Source organism: Geotrypetes seraphini, chromosome 15, assembly GCF_902459505.1.
Source record: "Geotrypetes seraphini chromosome 15, aGeoSer1.1, whole genome shotgun sequence".
NCBI classification, from domain to species: Eukaryota; Metazoa; Chordata; class Amphibia; order Gymnophiona; family Dermophiidae; genus Geotrypetes; species Geotrypetes seraphini.
In genome coordinates this window covers 38,406,904-38,429,041 of record NC_047098.1, presented here as the reverse complement: position 1 = coordinate 38,429,041, position 22,138 = coordinate 38,406,904, and the positions used below count along the sequence as shown (strand labels likewise).

General features: G+C 47.5%; 1 protein-coding gene across 1 annotated transcript in view; it reads left to right on the top strand.

The window, feature by feature from the left end:
* The first annotated feature begins 5,875 nt into the window (after nt 1-5,875).
* ASPA (aspartoacylase) overlaps nt 5,876-22,138 on the top strand; it is a 30,446-nt gene continuing 14,183 nt past the window's right edge. Inside the window, exons 1-2 of the mRNA XM_033922907.1 lie at nt 5,876-6,301; nt 18,026-18,221. Coding sequence (XP_033778798.1) covers nt 6,060-6,301; nt 18,026-18,221 — 438 coding nt within the window. The 5' untranslated portion in view covers nt 5,876-6,059. The remainder of the gene's footprint in view (nt 6,302-18,025; nt 18,222-22,138) is intronic.

The window sequence follows — 22,138 nt, the reverse complement described above, 5'->3', positions numbered from 1 at the left end:
CTTAAGGATCCCCACCAGCCACATTATTGCTGTGCTGCTGTGTTGCGCTCCTGCTAAGAGAGTGCCCGGAAAGCTCTGCTCCTCCACCCACTCGCCACTGTTCCCTCTAAGCTGAATGGGAGTCTTCCAACTGCATTGCTGCCAGCGGGAGGTGGTGCTTCAATATTGTATTTTCAATTGCTAGGGACAGACAGGTTCCTTGGGGTTCTGCAAAGCTTGCCTGTCCCTCAGTTTGAAAATTTAATATTGAAACAACACTCTCCCTCCCCCCCACCCCCGACTGGCAGGACCAAAAGTGGAGGACTCCTGCTCAGCTTAGAGGGAACAGTACCCCCTGCCCCCTTACTTTGCTACTGGATGTCAGCATTTAAACCTGCTTCAAAGCAGATGTAAAAGGGGCAATTCTATAACTAGGAAACTAGTTGCATAGGTTCCATTATAGAATACTGGCATAACTGGCTATTCACACACCAAAAAATCAGAACAATTGATGCTACATCAAGAGGTGTAGCTAACTGCATTACTCAAGTTTCAAGTTTTTAGTTTTTATTAAAATTTGATACTATCGCTTATACAGCTAATCGATTTACAGATAAAATAATCAGGAATACAAAATAAAATAAAAAACACCAGCAACAATACAATTAAAAAAGATTAAAACAAGTTAAGTAAATGGCGTTTCACAAATAGGACAAAAATAACAAAAATAACAATACAGAAGGAAGATGGGGTAGATGCAGTTATGTCATTTGTGCATGTAAATGTATAGAATACCAGCACTTTCATAGGTAAGTATACACATATGCATTTAAGTGGCATTAAAGGGATTGATATTCAGCTGGTACTGCTCAGTGTTTTGCTGTCTGCCGCCAGCATTATGCCCAGAAATTCAATGCCTGAGCCAGCTAAACCAAAGCCAGTTAAGTGCAATATTCATCACTCAACCAGCTTGAGACACTGTCTAAAGCTTGGCACTTAAGTGCTGAATATCGGCACTTAACCAGCCAAGCGCTGCTTCTGCCTCTGAAACACCCCCCAAATAGTCAGTTTTATGTGCAGTACTAACTGGACATTTTCAGCGGCACTAAGTGGTTAAGTGCTGCTGAAAATGACTAATTAGCCCCAAGCAAGCAATTTAACTGGCCAAGAGCCAGTTAAATGACTGAATATTGACCCCAAAGCAACTAAAGCTTTTTTGTAAAGGCACACATAAGTAGCATAACATGTAAATGTAAAGGGGATGGGTTGTTCATAAGGTCAGGTCACCGGAGGGACATAGGTGGAGCTGCCACTTATGCATGTAACTTGCCACATACTGTAAGTTATATGCAGCTTTGCCTTATTTACATAACTCCAATTATGCCAGGTCTATGGCTGGTGTAACTGCAGGTGTATAAACGTAAGATGTGCTGTGCTGTGCTGTGCTGTGCTGTGCTGTGGAACCACGGGGTGGGAGGGGATGTGCACCGATGGATAGAGCACTGGTTGTCGGGTAGACTGCAGAGGGTCGGAGTGAAGGGCCAATATTCTGACTGGCGGGGAGTCACGAGCGGTGTGCCGCAGGGATCGGTGCTGGGGCCGTTACTCTTCAACATATTTATCAATGACCTGGAAAAGGAGGCAAAGTGCGAGGTTATAAAATTTGCAGACGATACCAAACTGTGCGGCAGAGTTAGCTCCAGGGAGGAGTGTGAGGACCTGCAAAGGGACCTAGACAAGCTGGAAGACTGGGCGAACAAATGGCAAATGCGCTTTAACGTGGAAAAATGCAAGGTCATGCATATAGGGGAAAAAAAACCCGTTGTTCAACTACAAATTGGGGGGGGCATTGTTGGGAGAAAGCAGTCTTGAGAGAGACTTGGGAGTGCTGGTGGATGCATCACTGAAGCCATCTGCACAGTGCGCAGCGGCCTCAAAAAAAAGCCAACAGGATGCTGGGCATCATAAAAAGGGGCATAACAACCAGGACGAGGGAAGTCATCTTGCCACTGTATCGAGCGATGGTGCGTCCGCATCTGGAATATTGCGTTCAATATTGGTCGCCGTACCTCAAGAGGGACATGGCGGTACTCGAGAGAGTCCAAAGGAGAGCAACGAAACTGGTAAGAGGGCTGGAACACTGCCCATATGCCGAGAGGTTGGATAGGCTGGGGCTCTTCTCTCTGGAAAAAAGGAGGCTCAGGGGTGATATGATAGAGACCTTCAAGATCATGAGGGGCATAGAGAGGGTGGATAGGGACAGATTCTTCAGGCTGAAGGGGACAACAGGTACGAGGGGGCATTCAGAGAAACTGAAGGGAGATAGGTTCAAAACGAATGCAAGGAAGTTTTTTTTTCACCCAAAGGGTCGTGGACACTTGGAATGCGCTACCGGAGGACGTGATTGGGCAGAGTACGGTACAAGGATTCAAACAGAGACTGGACGGATTCCTGAGGGATAAAGGGATCGTGGGATACTGAGAAAGCTAACCAGAAAATAAGTATAGAAACCCGACCAGGTCGTGCATGTGCAAGACCGGAGGGCTAGGACTTTGATGGGAAGATAGGACTCAATAGGAAACCAAGGTGGCATGGGGGCCCCTTCTGGTGATTTGGACAGGTCGTGACCTGTTTGGGGCCGCCGCGGGAGCGGACTGCTGGGCAGGATGGACCTATGGTCTGACCCGGCGGAGGCACTGCTTATGTTCTTATGTTCTTATGATGCCAGGTCACAGTAGTATTCTATGGAATCTTGGTGCCCAGATGTTATTATAGAATAGCCTCTCACTGCACAGCATTGGAGCACCTAAAAGGGGGTATCCAGTTATATACGAGTCTGCCCTCTTTTAGGTGAAGTAACAACTTTGTTGTGTTAACTGTACAACTCCTTCCCAAAAATGCTGAGAATGCTTCTATAGTTAATGCAGAGGTATTGAAGTTACCATGATTTGATTATTACCGCAAGGTAGTTGCAAAATCTTAGCATACTTTAGTAAATAAGAGCTTTTGAGTTTTCAGTAAGCTGAAGATATGATTTAAGTAGCACTCATATTCAATTAACTGGATATAAAGCATTGTTAGACTGGTCTGAGATTAAAGATTAACTCGAGTATGGTTGCTTTCCTCAGTTTTGTGTAGAAGTGCTGAGCTGTTTAAACTCAACAGAAATGATTCAAAGGGCAAGTAATTATGATGGCAATGGTAAATAATTTTTGCAGAATTGCAACAGTGACTGAATTAACATATCCCTTGACAAAGTGACAAGCTGTACTCTCTGTAAATAATTATTTACGAGTATTTAAGGTATTTTTCCTGAAATTATGTGGAGGGTCATTTTCAATATGTATATCTAAATCCAATTTTGGATGTTTTGGGAAAACATTCAAAAATTCAATGGAGAAAATGACCATATTTAAAAAAAGGAAAATGCCTTTAAAAAAAAAAAAAAAAAAATGACCATTTCTCAGATGTGTTTATCTTCAGTGTGTCTATCGTTTTGAACCACTTTCAGAAAAAAAAATGTCCAAATGAAAAACGCACAAATACCAGGCATTGGGACATAGGAGGAGCCAGCATTCTTAGCACACTGGCCACACAGACATTCCAGCAGGGGAGTGCAGCACCCTAGGGGGAACTGTAGTGAACATCAAATAAAAGGTCCCAGGGACACATTTCATCATAACCTCCTATGGGCGGGGCTTTAGGTGCCTGGGCCAATCAGGCCTTATGCCCCTCCCCAATGCATCCCATAATGCACTGGGAAGGGGCAGGCCCGCCATTCACATGGAGGCGGGCCTGCTGGCTGGACAGAGGGAGGACCCACCTATCCATCGAAAAAGATTAGAGGGGGGTCGGGGGGTTCAGGTGGGGTTAAGAGGGGTTCAAGTGGAGGTGTGGGGGGTCCGTGTGGGGGTGGGGGTGGAGGGGGGATCCAGGCTTGGTGATCTATGAGGGGGTACCAGCAGGAGGGATTGGGCATCCTTCCTGCCAGTAGTCTTTGTGGGGGGTGAGGACAGGTTGCTGCTAAACTTATCGTGGCAGGGAGATCCCTTGCCGCAACAAGCTCAGCGGCAACCTGATTCTCTAACCAGCATCTATAACATGGCGTCAGTTAGAAAATCGGGTTCTTTTTATGCGGGCTTTGGTACGATTCTGTATAGGACACCCATCGGTTTCTGAGATCAGGCGTCCTATACAGAATCCGGACCTTGGTGTTTACATAAGTGTTAAAAGCTATTTTAGAATACAATATTTGAAGCACACATAACCTTTATTTTTTTACATTAACGCTATTTAAAGGATTTTAACAAGGACTGATACACCCCTCGCACATGCCGCTATAAGTTTAGCAGCAGCCTGTCCCCCCCCTCCCCCCGCAAAGACTACTGGCAGGAGGGATGCCCAATCCCTCCTGCTGGAACCCCCTCGTAGATCGCCTAGCCTGGATCCCCCCTCCACCCTCACCCAGACCCCCCACACCCCCACTCAAACCCCTCTTAATCCCACCTGAACCCCCCGACCCCCCTCTAACCTTGAAAAAAGGCCTTAACTTTGTGCCATCCTGTAAATACAATACATTCCAAACCAAAATTGATCTTTTCCATTTTACCCGTAAACTCCAGATTATACATGCGTTTCCAAATACAACATGTGACCACTTAGATAGGTCAAGAAATGGATACCATCAACAACCAAAGATCCTCTTATTGAAGCATTCTCAGTCTGCTACAAAAGACATCGCTGCATTAGTGAAAAGAAAGAAACAGAGGCATTTCAACTTCACAGGAGGAGTTTTACACAGTTCACTCACTTTCCTCCAGTAATCAGATTGTCATCAAACCAGCCAATAAAGGTGGGGGGAACTGTGATATAAAACAGAAATGACTATGACTCAAGATACTACAAACCTCTTGTTGATGATGACCCCACAGAACATCTCAAGGAAGAGATTTATAAATTAGTGGATATAGCATTTGGAGCAGGATTCATAACAACTAAAGAAAAAAACTTTTTAAAAGTTCAGCATCCCGTGCGACCAAATATATACGGTACATGTTACCCAAGATCCACAAGACTACTTTTAATCCACCAGGATGACCAATAGTATCGGCTAATGGCTCAGTACTTGAACCTTTATCCATCTTTGAGGACTCTTTCTTGAGATCAAATATTCCTAAAATCGAATCATATGTACATGATTCTGCTCATTTGATAAATCTAGATACATTTGATGTAATAAGACCTACTTACTAATAATGGTGGTTAACAGTAAAATAACACATCCTAAGAGTAGCCCACATTGATTGTTTTCCCCCTGAAAATTTTTGCTCTCTAGATAAGTTCTGGGATTGTCCTGGCTCTACCCATGCTTTGCCCCAGCACTATTCACATGACGCTGAGATACTCTGTAAGAATATTCAGATGCACTGTCTGGCTAAGTGCTTTTGAATATTGACCTGCCTTATCAAATATCTTGCATTAAAAACTTAACAAAAGAAGCTTTGAAGTCTACATGTTTTCTTTAACTACTCTTTGCTTTTTTAGTATTTTTCATTCTTTGGTTTTAATTGTAAATGGAGCCTGGGTTTTAAATGAGGATTACTGACAATATGATACAGATCATTTTGAACTGCATGATATCTTCCTTGTAGAAATACATTTTTATTAGATTACAGTAGCAATAGAGAGTAGGAATTATCTTTGAGCTGTAGTAAAGAAATGCAGTTATGAAAGCAGTGCACTTTGTATTCCCCAGGATTCCATAAAAATACTGGATGTGCATCTTCACTCGAGTTTGTGTGTTTAGCTGATGTGCACACATTACTTCCCAAACATGGTAATTGAAGGGCTGGCTTTCAGTGGGAGCACACTTTGGCAACGCCCAAGCACAGCAGCGAACTCTCTGAAGAGTTATTTGACAACTGTAAACATGCTGTAGTTCACTTCTGACCTTGGCACAGAACTCTGTCACATAGAATTCTGTAACTTTTTTGTTTCTAACTCTTTACTCGGAATCAGTTGTGGTACTTTGAGTCTATTCTGTTTGGATTTGCAGCACTTCCTATAAGACACGTAGTGTAATGGCCTTCTGCCATGTTGATCACGAGCTTGCTCCTGTACGAAGGGTTGCTATCTTTGGAGGGACTCATGGCAATGAATTATCAGGAGTGTTGTTAGTTAAGCACTGGCTGGAGAACAGTGCTGAAATTCAAAGAGTAGGCATGGTGGTGAAGCCTTTTCTTACCAATCCAAGAGCAGTGCAAAAATGTGCTAGGTATATTGACTGCGATCTGAACCGAGTTTTTGACACTGAACATCTTAGGTAAGAAATACTCTCTTTTGGCAAATATTGCTTAAGATCAATAATATTAATTTCTTTGAATGCATCAGTATATGCATCAGGATTTTAAAATGGTCAATCCTGTGGATATTTCAGTTACTTTGTAACATGGGGTGGGTGAGATGATGGGAATTTAAAGTAGATTTACTTGAGATTTAAAAATGCTTACTGAGCAAATTGTTCAGTTTGCTTTTGAACAATGTTGCTGGTTATAGACAAAGGGCTCCTTTTATCAAGCCGCGCTAGAGGTTTAATGCGCGTAATAGCACGCGTTAAACCTCTGGCTGCGCTAGCCGCTAACGCCTGCCTTGAGCAGGCGGTAGTTTTATGGCCAGCACGGGGGTTAGCACGTGATTAAAAGTCACACACGCTAACCCCGCTAGCGCGGCTTGATAAAAGGAGCCCAAAATGTTTATGTCGTGTCTTTTTTTTTTTTTTTACAATACTACTTATATGAATTAAAGAGGTTAATAATCAAAAGGGTTTAACCAGGCAGGAGAAGCTTCCACTCCGTTAAACTCCACTGAGCTAGCTGTCGCTGATATTCAGCAGCACATTACCAATTAATGCTGCTGGATAACACTGCTAACTAGCCATTTCATAACTGACTAGATTAGGGGCAGGCTGGGGTGGATTTAGAGCATAAAGTTAGGAGAGCAAAACATCTGTCCTAACTTTATGTGCTGATTGTTGCAGTTGTCTGGGTCTGGCTGCATCTGGGTTGGTAGAACTGATGTTTCAGCCTTCAGGCTGTTGCTTTCTTCAGGGTGTGCTGGGAAGTATGCAGTTTGTCTTTATATATGGTGGGTCCTCAAACCTGATTGGCTGGGGCTTGAGGCGATTGAGGCAGGAAAGTCTTTTATGCATTGAGTTAGCTGGGCCCTGGTCTGGGTATCAGCCGGTGCCTAGTTAACTCCTGGGTTGTCAGACATGCCCTGGTTAACTCCTGGGTTGTCAGTGCCAGGAGCTGTGCATGCCCCAGCTGTGAATATCCAGGATTAAGCCAGCTCATGTCTGGAAGAGTTTTACCAGCTGCTCATCGCTGCTGGCTGAATATCGACCCCAAATGTTTTAGTTTATCATAGTCATCACAGTTCATCCCAATTGGGTAAGGAATTGCTTGTAAGTAGATGCCTTGTCTGAATAAAGGCTCTTAGTATTACTGTAATTATCAATTAATGATATGTCCATTATGGATTATTGCTTAAAATTTTTAAAAGGAGGGTTGCCACAAATTTGACAAGATTAACACTCAGGATAGAGAATTGAAGTATAATGTATGCAAATATCAGTGTAAATGACTACTGGAATAACCATAGGAAGCTGTAATTTTGGAAACTTTGGGCCTGATATTAAAAAATAATTTAATGGGGCAAGAGGGTTAATATTGGGTATTGACCGACCCAGTTGCTAATATGCTATATTGACCGACCCAGTTACTAATATTCAGCGATATTAAACCAGATAATACTACAGAATATTAGCACTAACCACTGTGGCAATATTAGATGAGGGTTCTGGGAAATGGTCCAGGTGTGGAGTATGGGCAAATCCAGAAGTTATCTGGGCACCACAGGCATTCCGTGCTGGTGCCTGGATAGCTAACTGAGCACAATGGACCACATATAATGCAATTCTAACATAGAAACATGACGGCAGATAAAGGAAAACGGCCTATCCAGTCTGCCTATCTGCAGCATCCACTATCTCCTCCTCTCCCTATAGGTTAAGGCTCATTACACCTGCATTGTGAGGTCATAGAGCTTTATGGTTACAAAAACATAGAAACAGGACATCAAATAAAGGCCAAATGGCCCATCAAGTCTCCCCATCCACAGCATCCACTATCTTCACCTCTCCCTAAGAGATCACATGTGCCTGTCCCACGCTTTCTTGAATTCAGACATAGACTTTGTCTCCGCCACCTCTACTGGGAGACTATGCCTGGTAGCTGTCCAGTTATCCCAGGACAAGCAGGCAGCATATGGGTGGGTGACGTCATCTACGGAGCCCCAGCGCGGACAGCTTTTCAAGCAAACTTGATTGAAGTTTCAAGTTTGCTACACTGCACCACGCATGTGCATGCCTTCTTGCCCACTAGAGGGCGCATCCCACCTCGTGGTCCTCAGTTCAGTTTTTTCCGCGGAGCCAGAAGCCCTGTGGAAATTGAGCTCCTATTTTTCTGCCTTCTGACACCGCGTCTGGGTTGTTTAGCTCGGTCGCTGTGCTTTATTTATTGTTTTTCCTTCATAGTCCGTCGTTTTTCGTCGAAAAAAAAAAACAAGGTTTGTTTCCTCCGTTCGGCTCCGGGGGCTCCCGGGAGCCGCGGCCGCGGGACTTCGTTCGTTCCCGACCCCTTTCTTTTTCATGTCCCGTCCCTCGACGGGCTTTAAGAAATGCACCCGGTGTGAGCGGTTACTATCCATCACTGACCCCCACCGGTGGTGCTTGCTCTGCCTTGGACCCGAGCATCCGACTAATTCCTGCGATCGGTGTTCCACTCTTCAGGCTAGAGCGCTCCGTCGACGCCGCACCAGGATGGCGGAGCTTTTTACAGTTGACTCCGCGCCCGGGAAGGCCTCGACGTCGGCCTCGGCTTCGGCCCCGGCCTTGACCTCGGCCTCGGCGCCTTCGGCGTCGCCGCATGCCTCGACCTCGACTTCGAAGCCGACGCCTGCGACCAAACCTGCCTCGGGTAAGTCCTCTTTTCCATCCCCGACTCCAGGGTCGTTGAAGAAGCCATCCTCGAGTTCCTCTGAGGCGGGTGGGTCGTCCTCGGCCCCGCCCAGGACTCCGGCCACTAATGCACCGAGGGAATACTCGAGACCGAGGTCGCCCTCCAGGGAGCATCCCCCGGCCTCGGACCTGCCTACCATTGTTGGGATCCCGGCGTTCCAGGACCTGCTCCGAGCATTGATTTCCTTGGAGCTGTCTGGCGCCCTCGAACAACTGCAGCGGGCTGCGACCTCGACTGCTTTGGCCTCGGGGGCACCGACCTCGGCGACCTCGGTCTCGACTCCCTCGGTCTCGGCTAACCGGGGCACCACCGACCTCGGCCTCGACCTTGCCCTCGACCTCGGGGGCCCCTCCTGAGAGCAGCGTTCGGCCCCGGGACAAGGTGCGCAGAGTGAGACGGATTTCCTCCTCCTCCTCCTCCTCGAGGTCCTCCCGGGGCTCCTCGCCCTCGGGCCGGCCTCGGGCGAGGCGTCGCCCGAGGAAGCCGAAGCGTTCGCGAGGCTCTCCTCGGCGACGTGGCCGCTCCTCGCCGCTCGGGGGCGAGGCCTTGCGGGTTTCGGAGCTTCGTCTCGACAACCCGAGGCTTCTCCGTTCCCCTGCGAGAGGGGGTTCTCGTGACTCCTCGCCGAGGAAAAGGGGGCGTACCTCGGTTCCTCGGACGCCTGGGACGTCTCCCAGGGGTTCTTCGAGGCGGAGACGTTCCCCGACCCCCTCGAGACCATTAGATCTGGCCTCATGGGGCTCGGGGTCCGGTAGGGAGCCCTGTTATTCTCACGAGCCCTCCCCCTTTTGTTCGGCGGAGAGGTCGAGAACTCCCTCCCCGCCGGCCAGGCAGTCCTCCTTCTCTAGTTTTGTGCAGGACATGGCGTGTGCCTTGGGCCTGGACCTCATGGCTGGGTCGCAATATACTAAGGAGTTCCTCGAGGAGCAGGACCTTCCTGCTCCCCCAAGGGAATCCCCTCGGCTGCCCCTGAACAAGGTCCTTCATCAGACCTTGCTTAAGAACCTGACTTCACCTCTTACAGTCGCAGCGGTGCCGTCTAAGATGGAGTCCAAGTACAGGACGATACCACCCAAGGGGTTTGAGAAAGCTCAACTCTCCCACCAGTCTCTACTGGTCGAGTCTGCGCTCAAAAAGACTCAACCCTCCCGGGTTTCTGCGGCGGTTCCGCCCGGCAGGGAGGGTCGGACCCTTGACAAGTTTGGTCGTCGCCTCTATGCCAATTCCTTCATGGCAACCAGGGCGTTAAATTATGCCTTTACCTTTTCCTCCTATCTACGTGGCATGGTAAAGGATCTGCCCCAATATCGTGAGGCCTTGCCGGACTCCCGCAAGGAAGGGTTCAACAGGTTTGTGTCCAACCTGTCTCAATTGCGGTTGTACCTTTTCCATGCGGTGTACGATACGTTTGAGCTGGTATCGAGGGTGTCGGCCTTTGCGGTAGCTATGCGCCGGTTGGCGTGGCTACGCACCCTCGATATGGACCCAAACCTGCAGGAACGCCTTGCGGACTTGCCTTGCGTGGGGTCCGAATTATTCGATGAATCCCTGGAGGCGGCGACCAAACGGCTCTTGGAACAGGAGCGCTCATTAGCCTCCTTGGTCCGTCCGAAACCTCGAGCCACGCCGCAGAAACCCTTCCGGCCTCCCCCGAGGAGGTACCCTCAGAAGTCGACCCCGGCTTTTTCAAGGCCACCGCCTCGGCGCCCCCCTCGACAGGGCAGAGGGGGACAAACCAAAACTCCAGCGCAGGGTCCTGCCAAGCCGGCGCCGTCCTTTTGACGGGATAGGCGGATGGGGCCGGCCCCCCTCCGCCATCGCGCCGGACCCCCTTCCCATAGGGGGTCGACTCCGGTCCTTTTACGCGGCCTGGACCGAGATAACATCCGACGCTTGGGTGCTCCGGACCGTCTCCGAGGGCTACTCTCTCAACTTTTGCTCTGCGCCGCCGGAACATTCACCGGGGGCTTGCCCATACAACCGGACCCAGCTCCCCGTCCTCATGGCCGAGGCCAGGGCCTTGTTGAGGCTTCGGGCGGTGGAACCTGTACCCTCCGACCTTACTCCCGTTACTTTTTGGTCCCAAAGAAGACCGGGGACTTACGCCCCATTCTAGACCTCAGGAAGCTCAACAAGTTCCTGGTCCGGGAGAAGTTCCGGATGTTGTCACTTCCGGTGTTATATCCTCTCTTGGAGGAAGGGGACTGGATGTGCTCCCTGGACCTGAAGGAAGCGTACACCCATGTTCCGGTGCATCCCGCTTTCCGCAAATTCTTACGGTTCCAGGTGGGCGAGCTGCACCTGCAGTACAGAGTCCTCCCCTTCGGCCTGGCCTCGTCCCCTCGAGTCTTCACGAAGTGTATGGTGGTAGTCGCTGCAGCACTGCGGTCTCGGGGGTTTCAGGTCTTCCCTTACCTGGACGATTGGCTGATCAAGGCCCCGACCAGGGAAGGGGTTATCTCAGCGACCCTACAGTCTATCGCCTTCCTTCAACGACTAGGGTTCGAAGTGAACTTTCCCAAGTCCCAATTATGCCCGACCCAATCGCTTCAGTTTATAGGCGCAGTGCTGGACACTGTTCGCCTCCGTTCATTCCTACCTCCTCCGCGGTTGGAGGCTTTGGTTCGGTTGGGTCGTCTCATCCTTCAGCTGCCGATGGTGTCGGCTCAGCGCATGATGATGCTTCTGGGCCACATGGCTTCTACGGTCCACGTCACGCCGTTCGCCAGACTGCACATGAGAATTCCTCAGTGGACTCTGGCCTCTCAGTGGCGCCAGGAGTGCGATCCTGTCTCTTCTCGCATAACGGTGACTCCTTCTTTGAGACGCTCACTCCGTTGGTGGACCGTCTCTTCGAATCTTTCCAGGGGTTTGCTCTTTCTCGTCCCTCCGCATCGCAAGGTTCTGACCACGGACTCCTCGGAGTACGCGTGGGGGGCCCATCTCGACGGTCTGCGGACGGTCTGTGGTCGGTGGAGGACCGACGCTGACACATCAATGTGTTGGAGCTTCGCGCCATCTTTCTGGCTGCTCGAGCTTTCTGCCACCTGCTCTGCGATCAGGTAGTCCTCGTTCGAACGGACAACCAGGTGGCCATGTATTATGTGAACAAGCAAGGTGGGACAGGCTCTTGGTCCCTTTGCCGGGAAGCTCTGCGCCTTTGGGAATGGGCGATCTCCCAGAACATCTTCCTACAGGCGGTCTATATCCAGGGGGAACAGAACTGCTTGGCAGACAAACTCAGTCGGCTTCTCCAGCCGCACGAGTGGTCCCTCAACTCCAGAGTCCTGCGCGAGGTCTTTGACCGCTGGGGGACTCCACAAGTGGATTTGTTTGCCTCCCCGGAGACTCGCAAACTACCCCTGTATTGTTCTCGAATGTACTCCCCGGACCGTCTGGAAGCGGACGCCTTTCTTCTCGACTGGGGAGGGAGGTTCCTTTATGCGTTTCCTCCTTTTCCGCTGATCTTGAGGACGTTGGTTCGTCTCAAGTCATCCAGAGCCACTATGATTCTCATTGCGCCTTGGTGGCCTCGTCAACACTGGTTCTCCCTGCTTCTTCAACTCAGTGTCAGGGAGCCTCTGCTTCTGCCTGTGTTTCCCTCTCTGCTATCTCAGAGTCGGGGTTCGCTGTTGCATCCCAATCTTCAGGCGTTACACCTGACCGCTTGGTTCCTTTCCCCTTGACTTCGGTTCCGGTTCTCAGTCGGTGCGGGAAGTTTTGGAAGCCTCTCGCAAGGTCTCGACCAGACTTTGTTATTCCCAAAAGTGGACCAGGTTTTCCTCCTGGTGTTCCTCGCGTCATCTGGATCCGGATTCGGTCCCGGTGTCTTCGGTTCTGGACTATTTGTTACATTTGTCTAATTCCGGCCTGAAGACGACATCTGTCCGGGTACATCTCAGTGCCATTTTGGCTTTCCATCGGCACTTGGATGGACGTTCTCTTTCGCTTCATCCTCTGGTGACGCGTTTTATGAAGGGTCTAATCAATGTTTGTCCCCCTCTGAAGCCCCCTCCTGTCGTTTGGGATTTGAATGTTGTCTTGGCTCAACTGATGAAACCTCCCTTTGAGCCTATCGACAAGTCTCTCCTGAAATTCCTTACTTGGAAGGTGGTATTTCTGATTGCCCTCACATCTGCTCGACGGATTAGTGAGTTGCAAGCTTTGGTTGCGGACCCGCCTTTCACTGTGTTCCATCATGACAAGGTGGTTCTCCGCACCCATCCTAAATTTTTACCTAAAGTTGTGTCTGATTTCCACCTCAATCAGTCCATTGTCCTTCCTGTGTTCTTTCCTAAGCCCCACTCCCATCCTGGCGAGACGGCGCTCCACACGCTTGACTGTAAGAGGGCGTTGGCATTTTATCTCCAACGTACCAGGTCTCATCAGAAGGTTCCTCAATTGTTTTTGTCCTTTGATCCTAATCGTTTAGGACACCCTGTTTCCAAGCGCACCTTGTCCAACTGGTTGGCTGCTTGTATTTCTTTTTGCTACGCTCAGGCTGGTCTTACGCTCCCGGGTCGAGTCACGGGGCATAAGGTCCGGGCGATGGCAGCTTCGGTTGCTTTCCTCCGATCTACTCCTATGGAGGACATATGTAAAGCTGCCACTTGGTCTTCGGTTCATACGTTCACCTCCCACTATTGTCTGGACACTTTGTCCAGAAACGACGGCCGGTTTGGCCAGTCGGTGTTACGTAATCTGTTTTCATAAATTGCCATCCTCCCACCTGCCCTTTTTTGGTTGGCTTGGAGGTCACCCACATGTGAGAATATGCTGCCTGCTTGTCCTGGGATAAAGCACAGTTACTTACCGTAACAGGTGTTATCCAGGGACAGCAGGCAGATATTCTCACAACCCGCCCGCCTCCCCGAGGATGGCTTCTTTGCTAGTTATGGAACTGAGGACCACGAGGTGGGATGCGCCCTCTAGTGGGCAAGAAGGCATGCACATGCGTGGTGCAGTGTAGCAAACTTGAAACTTCAATCAAGTTTGCTTGAAAAGCTGTCCGCGCTGGGGCTCCGTAGATGACGTCACCCACATGTGAGAATATCTGCCTGCTGTCCCTGGATAACACCTGTTACGGTAAGTAACTGTGCTTTATGGCACTGAATATTGGCTGCCTCTGCATAATTTCCAGGCGCTATTCAGATATCAGTGTCAGTACCTAAATAAGTGCTGACGCTGAATATCTGGGCCTAATTCTGCCCCGTGCTGTCAAAAACGTTTACCACTACAGGCTGAATATCAGTAGGATCGTCATTTTAAAAAAATCATTTCTTTTCTATATGTATATTTTTAATGTTGCTGCAGTACTGGGATTGAGCTATTGCTTTAACTACTGGCATGGAAGTCTTGAAGTGACGTTTCTTAAAAGGGGAAGAAGCAGCAACAATAGTGGCAAAAAAACAAAACAAAACAGAAGAGGAATTGCTTCCACTGTGCGCACCACTGCTGGCTCTGTTGATCCTGAAACAGGAAGACAACATCAGAGGGGGTGGGACCAGCAGAGCCAACAATGACAGACATAGAGAAAGCAGCTCCACACCTCTTTTGTTTATCACTGCTGCTGCTGTAAAGGGAAGCAGCAGCAGAGGTGGGAAAAGTCATAATTTGGGCTTGAGATGCCTAGCCTCCTTAAACCTCTTAAACCAGGCATCTGTGTATAAAGGCCTCAGGCAGGGCCGCCATCAGAAATTTCTGGGCCCCTTACTGAGCAATCCTATTGGGCCCCCCACGAACCCCTTCCCCCCCGCCCCCCCCCCCCCCTTCTTCCATGGGCCGAATACATACATACTTTTCTCTGTCGCCGCACTCTTTGACCAAAAGATTTGTAAGCCTGCAACCACGTCAAGGTAGACTCTTTCAGCAGCTCCCCTCCCTCCCCCTTACCTTTGTGGCCAAGTCAAAATGATCTACCAACAATAAAATTTTAAAAACACAAAGCACGCTGTACGCAGAGAAAATGTTAATTATCATTTATATTCCGCGGGTTTTCAAAGAGGTCAAGGCAGATGACTTTATGCAATGTCACCTCAGTAACAACTATAAAAAATAGACAAATATTCCCCCTCCCTTTTTACTAAACCGCGATAGCGGTTTTTAGCGCAGGGACCTGCGCTGAATGCCCCACGCTGCTCTTGAAGCAAATAGGTTCCCTGCGCTAAAAAAAGCTATTGCGGTTTAGTAAAAGGGGGCCATAGTGCAAAATATAGACACCATATATAAATTCTCAAAACGGACACATTTTGATCACTAAACTGAAAATAAAATCATTTTCCTACCTTTGGTAATTTCATCAGTCTCTGGTTGCATTTTATTCTTCTGACTGTGCATCCAATATTTCTTCCCTTTTTTCAGCCTCCTGTATGCTTCCTCTCCTCCAGACCTCATTCCCTCCCCAAACTTTTTCTTTGTTTCACCCTGCCCCCTTCTTTCTTTTTCTCTCTCTCCATACCCCCTTTCATTCTGTTTGTCTGTCTTTCTCTCTCTCTCCGTGCCCCATTTTTCTTTGTTTCACCCAGCCCCCTTTCTTTCTTTTTTTTCTGGCTCCCTGTCCCCCCCTTTCTTTCTTTCTCCTTGCCCTCCCCTATGCCACCACCATTGGGAAAATGCTGCCACCGCCACTGGGGAATAGGCTGCCATTGCTGCTATCGGGAACAGGCCGGCGCCGAGTTCGCCCTGCTTCTCTTCCCCGCGGGGCGAGTTGGTCGGCCCCACAGGGAAAAGCAGGGAGAACTTGGCACCGGCCTGTTCCCAATGGCGGCGGTGGCACTCAAGTGGCTAAAGAGACACAGTTTGCCAGCCTAGGGAGAACACTGGAGGATGGCCAGCTGTAAACCTTGGGGCGTAAACCCGGGGCAGACCGCCCCCACTCCACCTTGGTATGCCACTGTCTGTACCTCACTCCCTCCCTATGACCAAAAATTCTCCTTTCTTCTATTCCCCGTGTACACAACCATCTCTTTCCCTCCCTTCCTCTCTCCCAAGTCCTTGCCTTCTGTGCCCAAAAACATTCCCTCCCCCACCTCAGCATCTCTTTCCCTCCCTTCCTCTCTCCCAAGCCAATGCCTTCTGAGTCCAAAAATGCATTCCCTCCCCAACCTCAGCATCTCTTTCCCTCCCTTCCTCTCTCCCAAGTTCATGCCTTGTGTCCAAAACGCACTCCCTCCCCCTTTTGTGTTCCCCGTTTGCCTCCCAGCCCATCTTAGCAACTTTCTCAGCAAAATGTAGCTCGAGCCGCGTAGGCTTGTCTTCTATTTCCTGCCTGTCCCGCCACGCACACATAGCCGACCAAAAGTCTTCCCCGACTTCAGCGCTGATGTCGGAGGGCAGGCTTTGCTTAAGCCCTCCCTCCGACGTCAGCGCTGACGTCGGGGAAGACTTCCGATCGGCTGTGTGAGCGGCAGGGCAGTCGGAGTAGAAGACGAGCCTCGCGGCTTGAGTTATATTTAACCCCGCGGGTCCCCCACCGTCCCCGTTCAGCTCTCTCTCCTGTGCACCCCCTTGGGGCGTGCACCCTGGGCGCACCGCCCCCCCCCCCCCCTAGGTACGCTACTGGCCCGGGCCCCCTGTCAGCTCCGGGCCCCTGAATGCAGGACTGGTAGTACTGCCCTGATGGCGGCCCTGGCCTCAGGGTCCCTCAAAAATTTGAATCAGAGAGCACATGGAGACAGACTTAAGATCTCAATATACTGTATACTGTATAATTTGGAAGAAAGGCGCAGAGGGGAGAAATGATAGATGTTTAAGTACCCATGTGGCATAAATGTGCATAAGATGCATGGAATAGTCTCCCAATGGAGATGGTGCAGATGAAGACTGTTTCTGAATTCAAGATAGTATGTGAGAGGCATGTGGCATCTCATAGAGAGAGGAGGCGATAGCAGATGTTGTGGAAAGGCAGACTGGATGGGCCATTTGGCCTTTATCTGCTATCATGTTTCTATGTTTCTATACACAAAAAACTTTGAATCAACACGTATTGTAAATGCTGTTAGGTAGAAGGGATTCATTCATACCAAAACGGACAGAAAAAGACTGTAGACAAAATCATAAAACACAATGGAGAAAAATAAACCTCAATTGAGAGCAGCCCTAAGCCGCTCTCATCATCACGGGTTTATAAAAAAACTCCGTACAATTATAGATAACTTTCATACATCAAAGTATTAGATTTTTTTTCTAAATTTTTTCAGTCTTTTATCGTTTTCTTCAATATTTTTAATATAATTCAAGATATCACTTATTAGATCTGTCCAAAACACAAAGGAGAATTCATTCCCAAACACCTACAATGTGGCAATCAGCTCAGCTATAAGCATGTAAACTTCGTGAAGCTGCGTGATTTTTGAAAAACCGAAATATCAAATATCACTCATCTGACAATGTGAAACTTCATAGTCCCGACAGAAAAGACTTTCTGTTTCGCCCGAAAACGGCTACTTCAGGGGATCCATATAATTCGGAATACTCCACGCTTCTTAACAAGGCAAAATTACAGCTGGCTCCTCACAAAATGGAGCCAGCTGTAATTTTGCCTTTGATTTTAAAAAAAGGTTTTGACAAGTTCCTGGAGGAAAAGTCCATAAACTGCTGTTGAGACAGACATGGGAAAAGCCACTGTTTGTCCTGGATCTGTGGCATGGAATGCTACTATTGGCATGGCATGCTACTATTTGGTTTTTGCCAGGTACTTGTGACCTGGATTGGCCTCCATGAATACGGGATACTGGGCTAGATGGACCATTGCTTTGATCTAGTAAGGCTATTCTTATTTTAATATGGTCTATATCAGCTTTCATTTCTGGGGTTTTTTCTATTTACGCAATATTATTTCAAAAATGTATAGAATTTCCCTGCGAGTCCTCCTTCATAGGTAAAAGACAGAATATAAGTGTGATAGAAATAGAAAATAAAGAAAAAGTGACATGGTTAATTATTATCTTTTTTTCTACCAACATTAACAGCGAGCAAGAAACTGAAGATATGTTATATGAAGTGAAAAGAGCTCAGAAAATCAATTCCATATTTGGTCCTAAAGGTAGTGATGATGCCTTTGATCTTATATTTGACCTACACAACACAACATCTAACATGGGTAGCACTCTTATTCTTGAAGATTTAAATGATGACTTCACAGTACAGATGTTTCACTATATTAAGGTAAATTAAGAATTGGATTAAAGCACTTGCCCAATATATAGCTGTTTTGCGCTGGGGCAAAACTGTTGCAGAGAAACAATAAGGAGAATGGCTTAAAAGTCAGAACTCAGCTCCCCTTTTCATTACAGTGATCCTGACTTGACGTTGTTTAATAAATAAATCCCTGGTTTACTATATAACTATTGCCATTTTAAAGAGCTGAGTCCATAAATGTGCAAGTTTGTGTTATGCTGCCAATCTTTTCAAGAAAGGACTTTCTCACTGATTCATTTTGCTTAGTGAGGCAATGGAGGTGAGGTTGCAGCACAGAAAAATACATTCACCTAGGAGCAGACTGAAAGTGACCTGGATCCCGGGCAGTACAAGGGGCTGCTGAAAAGTTCTCAGCCCAACCAATAGTCTCCTTCGAAGGCTATACACTTAGTCCAGTGATTTCCTACTTGTTTTGTTTCATCGGAAAAATACAGAACAAATCAATTGGAAAATCACTGGACTAAGGGGCAAATTCTATAAACAGTGTCCCGATTGTAGGCAGCAGTAGACGTCCTACCGCTGTCTAGCCAGCCAATCAAGATGTACATTAAAAATAATTTTTAAAAAAGCCCCGAGGATGGTAACCTACATTGTAGGCATTTTCGCAAGCCTAGGGAGGTGCTTAGGGCCACCTAAGCTCGCCTAAGGCTAGGTGTGGGTGTGGTTTCACCCAGAAGTGGCCTTAGGCAGCCCTTGGCGTTTCCCTCACTCAGCCCTGCTTGTTGATGGAAAAAGCATTATTTCTCATCTGTAACAGTTGTTTCCATAGAGGGGCATTGCAATAGTATGTCTAAGTCTGAATTTGGACATTTACCCCATGACATCCAAATTCGGATGAAGGAAAAGGTCCATTTTCGAAACAAACGTCCAAATATTGAAGTCCCGAAAATCATCTATGTGGACGTCTTGTGCAACAGGACATTCAGAATGCCAAGATGTCCAAAGTTTTACCTCATTTTCAACCACATAACCGTTCAACTTGAAGACGTCCTAAACCAGACCAGTTGGACGTGAGAAAGGCAAGCATTTGTATACTCTGGCCACATAGACCAGCGTTTCCCAAGTCTGTCCTGGAGTACCCCATGCCAGTCAGATGTTCAGGATATCCCCAATGAATATGTACATGGAGAATGATGTGTACAGTATACACTGCCTCCAAAACACCTAACTGATAAGGGTATACTCTAGGATAGACCTGACACTAGCAAAGACATGCCAACAGAGTAGTGGGTAGACACCATAAGGCTCCAGAAAAAGGAGGATGGATTGGGACAACCGGGTTTTACTTCCATTTAAAGCAATAGAAGTAAAATACATGTCTGAAAAAACTTAGTCAAAAACACAACGCAAACTGTTCCAAAATATAATTTCACTTTCACAAAATATTGTTTCCTTCCATTAGTACTTATGTATTATCAAATATTACAACCAAGTAGACTTTGACATACTAAATTGTAAAGGTAATGGTACTTACCTTCATATAGTCACAGTTGCAAAATACAGGCAGCTCAAAGCACATAAAGAACAAAGCAGAAAATATCCATTCCCAACCGGAGCCCATTTTTCCTTTTTTTGGAGCCATATGGTAACCATAGCAGTAGTCCACTATAGAGGGCACTGCTGTGAACTTCACATAAAGGTTGCCAGGTATATATCTTATCATAACCCCCTTATGATTTATGCTGAGCCCTCCAAACCTCCCCCCACATCTCCCATACCCATCTGTATATTACTCCAATAGCCCTTATGGCTGCAGATGGCACCTGTCTGCACTATAGCAGGGTTTTGGTGGGCTCACACTTTGCACCATCAATGTAGTGGCTAGAGTGGCTTATGGGCCTGGATACATCTCTCTATGGTTCACTGGTTCACCAGGCAGACAACAGTACATGACTCTGCTAGGCTTTCCCATACCAGGTGCTGCTGTTCTAGAGCCAGGTATGTATTCTTTCATTCAGATCTTTGTGGGGTGTGAAGGGGGTCAGTGACCACTGGGGGAGTATGTGGATCAATACTTTATCCCTCTAGTGGTCACCTTGGTTTGGGCACCTTTTTGGCACTTAGATGATTGTAAATCAGGTCTAAGTCAGAATGCATAAGTCTTCGTCTGGACGTTTTGGAAAGTTTCTATTATCATTGCAAAACATCCAAGTCTAAGCCCACCCAAAGCCCGCTCATACCATACCTCCCAAAATGCCACCTAGGTCTCTAGGTGCACAGCGAGCAAAATGCCTCACTAGATGTTCAGTAGTTCAGCTTCAAAAATTGGCATTTGAACATCCAAGTGTCGATTTATGACGGTTTTTGATGTCTTTATTTTCTTTATTAACATAGTAACATAGTAACATAGTAACATAGTAGATGACGGCAGATAAAGACCCGAATGGTCCATCCAGTCTGCCCAACCTGATTCAATTTAAATTTTTTTTTTTTTTTCTTCTTAGCTATTTCTGGGCGAGAATCCAAAGCTTTACCCGGTACTGTGCTTGAGTTCCAACTGCCAAAATCTCTGTTAAGACTTACTCCAGCCCAACTACACCCTCCCAGCCATTGAAGCCCTCCCCAGCCCATCCTCCACCAAACGGCCATATACAGACACAGACCGTGCAAGTCTGCCCAGTAACTGGCCTAGTTCAATATTTAATATTATTTTCTGATTCTAAATCTTCTGTGTTCATCCCACGCTTCTTTGAACTCAGTCACAGTTTTACTCTCCACCACCTCTCTCGGGAGCGCATTCCAGGCATCCACCACCCTCTCCGTAAAGTAGAATTTCCTAACATTGCCCCTGAATCTACCACCCCTCAACCTCAAATTATGTCCTCTGGTTTTACCATTTTCCTTTCTCTGGAAAAGATTTTGTTCTACGTTAATACCCTTTAAGTATTTGAACGTCTGAATCATATCTCCCCTGTCTCTCCTTTCCTCTAGGGTATACATATTCAGGTCTTCCAGTCTCTCCTCATACGTCTTCTGGCGCAAGCCTCCTATCATTTTCGTCGCCCTCCTCTGGACCGCCTCAAGTCTTCTTATGTCTTTCGCCAGATACGGTCTCCAAAACTGAACACAATACTCCAAGTGGGGCCTCACCAATGACCTGTACAGGGGCATCAACACCTTCTTCCTTCTACTGACTACGCCTCTCTTTATACAGCCCAGAATCCTTCTGGCAGCAGCCACTGCCTTATCACACTGTTTTTTCGCCTTTAGATCTTCGGACACTATCACCCCAAGGTCCCTCTCTCCGTCCGTGCATATCAGCTTCTCTCCTCCCAGCATATACGGTTCCTTCCTATTATTAATCCCCAAATGCATTACTCTGCATTTCTTTGCATTGAATTTTAGTTGCCAGGCATTAGACCATTCCTCTAACTTTTGCAGATCCTTTTTCATATTATCCACTCCCTCTTCGGTGTCTACTCTGTTACAAATCTTGGTATCATCTGCAAAAAGGCACACTTTTCCTTCTAGCCCTTCAGCAATGTCACTTACATACATATTGAACAGGATTGGCCCCAGCACCGAACCCTGAGGGACTCCACTAGTCACCTTTCCTTCCTTCGAGCGACTTCCATTAACCACCACCCTCTGGCATCTGTCCGATAGCCAGTTTCTGACCCAGTTCACCACTTTGGGTCCTAACTTCAGCCCTTCAAGTTTGTTCAACAGCCTCCTATGAGGAACTGTATCAAAGGCTTTGCTGAAATCCAAGTAAATTACATCTAGCATATGTCCTTGATCCAGCTCTCTGGTCACCCAATCAAAAAATTCAATCAGGTTCGTTTGGCACGATTTACCTTTTGTAAAGCCATGTTGCCTCGGATCCTGTAACCCATTAGATTCAAGGAAATACACTATCCTTTCTTTCAGCAACACTTCCATTA